Here is a 4,326-nt window from a genome sequence, read left to right as displayed (position 1 = left end):
GGGGGGGGGTGGTTTAGGGCCCTCCCTTGTACAAGTCAGTCTTGTATACCTCAAAGAATAATGTGGCTCTTAAAATCATCATTGAGCTTGTGATTGATCATTATTAGATTTTGATCCAAATTGTGATTTTAAAAGCCACATCATTTTTGGAGGGACACAAGAATAACACAAGAGGAACTTCTAAAATTACTCTAAAACCCCATATAAGATCTCATATTATGCTTTAGTAATGTCAAGAAAAAAGCATTTTAGAACATCAATTAAATTATTGAATTCAACATTTTTTTACTGACATGGCTTTTAAAATAATTAATGATTTAACATGATATCACAGTAGAGATATTAAATTTAAAGCCTATCTTATGATTCACCTTCCATTTCGATTTAATATTCAATGTGTTGTAAAGCTTAATAGAACAAGACAATGATCCTGAGTCATGTGAGATGGAGATTATGAAAGGTAAAACGATAGTGGGAGGATTCAAATGGTTGGTTGCTTCATAATATGACACATGGAAGTCATAAAAATCTTGGTATATAAAAATGCATGTGATATTTGATATGCCCATGATCTCATACATTTCTTTAATTAGGAAAAAGACTAGGATCTGAGATTGCCTTGATATGGATCCAAAAGATTGCTGCTGATCTGTTTATCACTTTGTTCATTATGGAAAATCAATCAATAGGCATTATCTTTGTTTATATGTAGTGAAAGAGGAACTGGACAAACATGCATTGCTGGAGCTCACATCATGTTCAGCTCTTTCTAGGCCTGATTGCTGAGAGCCCCCCTCACCATTAATGAATTGGCTGAGGATTTGTTTCCTGCTGAAATTTCATGGAACTCATGGAATTTACCCCTTCCAAGAAGGCAAGACCAAACCACAAAGACGATTTGACTTGGGTCCAGTTTCAATTGAAATTGAGATACGTGTTCTTTATATCTTATTATAAGATGTGTCCCAAGCCAAACTCTTTGTAAACCAAGAAGAAATGATAAATTTAGTTATTTATTTCTAAGAGGTTTCCATGCTATTTTCTTGTGACGCAGACCAATCACAAATTGTCTGTGTGTTTTTTTTTTTTTTTTTTTTTTATCCTTTTTGTCAATTAATCTACTGAAAGTTTGGTTTAGTGCAGCTTAGGGTGTTAGCGTGTTTCTCTTAGAAAGCTCCTTGTGACAATTTTCTTCATTTTAAATGTCTTATTGCTTTGGGGTGGGACAAGTTATAGACCAAGACCTGTTACGGTATTAGAAGGCACAACTCAGTGATATAATGTGTGATAATCAGTGATATCATGATTCTCGTAGGCCTTAAAGAAACCCATTGATGATACCATTTATTAGAGGCCCCTTGTCCTTGCAAGGCTCACTTAAGCTCAATAAAGCCCGTTATCCTTCGGATTTTGGAAGATATATTCGTCCTCAGGCTGGGCTGCACCTGATGGGTCCTCCCTCCCTCAATGGAGACGCCAACCAACAGTCCCTAGATCCAGGGACAGAGTCAGGAAATTTTATGGAAGGGAGCCAGCCAAATTTTTTTATTAAAAAAACTTTATTTTGGTTGTTTTTTTATGAAATAAAGACTACTATAAGGGCCAAAAAAAGTGAGCATTTGAAAGTAAGAGCAAAAAAATGGACATTTGAAAGTAAAGACCAAATTTTTTTTTTTTTTAAAAAAAACTTAATGGGTATGGCCCAAAAAAATTAAGAATAGGCCAAAAGTTTTTATTGGATATGGCCTAAAGATCTAAAAATAGGGCCAAATTTTTTTTGGAGAGGCCAAAATGACTAAACTTAAAACTTTACTTTACTTTTTTTTTTCCTTATTTTGGGGTGACCATGGCCTCCCTCCATCTCTGCCTAGATCAACGGTCACCTACTCGACAAATACGTGGCGAGAAGACCATATTAGGAAAGGTATCCTAGGAATCTCCTAGTTACCGTCTTACCTATTTAAATTTGGCTTAATAAGAAAAGGTTCTGTTAGGGCAGCCCAAGAATAAAGCCTGATGAGTATATGACACCTGTCATATCGGATCCTTGATTCCCGGTGCTTGCCGCATCAAGCCCACTTACCATAACAACATTAGTCCTATAAGTAAAGGTGATGGACCCTATTATGAGGTACACACATTTTTCCTTCTACTTATTCTCTTACTTATTGGATTATTTCCCAAATATCTCATTTGACTTAGGCCTCAGAATGTTTTCCGGCGGTTCCTTCGGCGAGTCACCCTTGTCTGTTTTTGTGTCTTAACAGGTCTTCTTGGCTGGATGCAGTCAACTTGTACAAACAGCCATTAATTTTGTCACCGAATCTGCCTCAAGTTTGTTCTAAATTCTAATGCAGCTTTTCATGTTTGTTGTAGTGCAGCTTTTGGTAAGCAGATTAATGTTCAAGATCATTCCCAGAAATACTCTGTTAAAGATCATTGCCAAATTAATATTCAAGATTCCAAAGCACCTTCTGTAGCAGATCCAAATCTGGAAAGTGGAAAAGAAGGGATTTTTGTTTAATCTTTGATAGTTTTTTACAATATTGGATCTTTTCCCAATCAAGAACTTACATCAAAGAAGAAAAAAACTTGGATTAATTCCTAGAAAAACCTCACAAAAATGGTGATCATCACCACAAATGAGATATAAAACTATAAAGAAAACAAGCTTCTCATATGCAGGCAGCACAGATGTTTTGATCTAAGGCCTTCCAGCTAAACTTGGCCCAACTGAACTTCTTTGAGCGGCTCTGTTTTGACCCCAACAGCTCTGTCGGCAACTCGTCTTGGAACATGGACCCCAATCTGTCTTTGTTGTTTCTCCTAAAATAATCATGAAAACCAAGTTGAAATAGGAGGGTGAGAAAAGGGATTCTGGTAAATTTGGCTAACATATATATCATCCTGAAATCACAAAGATTCCTTACCTATTGGTTTCAGATTTTCTTTGTGCTTTAAACCTTCCATCTAATCTCTCCTTGGCCTCTCTAGCTCCACTTTCCAATTCCTCATCCTGGGATGCTTGGCTCAATAAGCTTTTTTTCCTCTGTTTTTTTGGGGGGGTTTTCAAAATTAAACAGTATCAGCCACATCAAAAAGAAGAAACAGGGATATGTGAGAGAAAATGGCAAAGAGAAGGGGATATAAGTACCATTGGTGAGGTTGAGGAATGATGGGTTTCATGGCTGCTTGTGTATAAACAGAGAGATGACCGCCTTGTCCCACCATGGCTTGGTGAATCCGACATGCCACTGCTCAGATGGAGCCGTCTCCTTCGTGCACACTCCACACCAGGAAGCATTCCAGCCATTGATAAATACCAACAAAGATTTTGCCTTTTTTCTTTTCCTTTTCTGAGGTTTCTGAGCTGCAGCCCCCAGTAAGGAAGAAGCACCCAATGAACAAAGATGATAACTTGAAAGAACACAAATTACTATATCGTATCCTCGAAAGAAGAAGACTGATATATACTACAATTAATCAGAGCAATCTTCTTCTTGTGATGGTTTTTTTATCAGTTCTTTATTATCTCTTAGGATTGAAAGTGAGGAAAAAAGGAAAGGGAGAGGAAGGAGGTGAGGAAAGTTCAATGAAGCTCACCCAACATGTATTCCTTTTGACCAGTCAACCAGACAAACCTTGGGGGAAAAGGTTGTATTGTTCGATATCGACACTTGAAAATATCGAACAAGATTGTAAGTAACAATTTTTTTAAGAATAACTTTTTTTTTTTTTTTAATTTTTTTGGGTCCGGTCCAGTCCAACCCTTTGCCAAACACAGCCAATAAGTTGAGTGATAGCCAACAGGCCCACCAACATGATAACAAGTATCTAGAAGGCCCAACTCTTTTCAAATGCCCATTTGAAAAATGGCTGCCCTTCACAAACAGCCCAATTAGAGGACCCAGACTTAAAGGATGATTTTGGGCCATTTGAAAATCACCCACTATAAAGGTTAATATCATTTAGTCTGTTTGAGATTGCTTTTGAGGTGTCTAAAAGTGCGTTTAACACTCAAAAAGTTTATTTGAAGAAAAAAAAAGTACTTGTTTGGTAAAAAAAAAAATTAAAATCGCTTTTAAATATTCAAAAAGTCTAAAAATGACCAAAACGCACTTTTAGAAAAAAAGGCAAAAGCTTAAAATTAAAGCTTTTGCCAAAAACGTTTTTTGACTTAAAAACTCTATTTTTCAAACATAATCTCCAACAAGCTCTAATTGATCTTTAAAAGTAATTCTTACAATTCAGTTTAGGAAAAAACTTTATTCCGTATGCAATTTCTTCTTCATCAAAGATTAGAAAGAAAAATGAAGTCTTGAGATA

The 4,326-nt window shown here is 36.2% G+C and overlaps 1 protein-coding gene across 1 annotated transcript; it reads right to left on the bottom strand.

Moving 5' to 3' along the window:
- Positions 1-2,492: 2,492 nt before the first annotated feature.
- LOC132184773 (uncharacterized) lies at positions 2,493-3,630 on the bottom strand. The gene is made up of 3 exons (XM_059598518.1): positions 3,155-3,630; positions 2,931-3,049; positions 2,493-2,826 (listed from the first exon to the last, which is right to left on the bottom strand). The coding sequence occupies exons 1-3, from the start codon at positions 3,311-3,313 to the stop codon at positions 2,676-2,678; spliced, it is 429 nt and encodes a 142-aa protein (XP_059454501.1). The 5' UTR covers positions 3,314-3,630; the 3' UTR covers positions 2,493-2,675.
- Positions 3,631-4,326: the final 696 nt, after the last annotated feature.

This window comes from Corylus avellana, chromosome ca6 (genome assembly GCF_901000735.1).
Source record: "Corylus avellana chromosome ca6, CavTom2PMs-1.0".
Taxonomy (NCBI): domain Eukaryota; kingdom Viridiplantae; phylum Streptophyta; class Magnoliopsida; order Fagales; family Betulaceae; genus Corylus; species Corylus avellana.
Note: the sequence above shows the minus strand (reverse complement) of the source record. Positions and strands in the feature narration are given on the sequence as shown.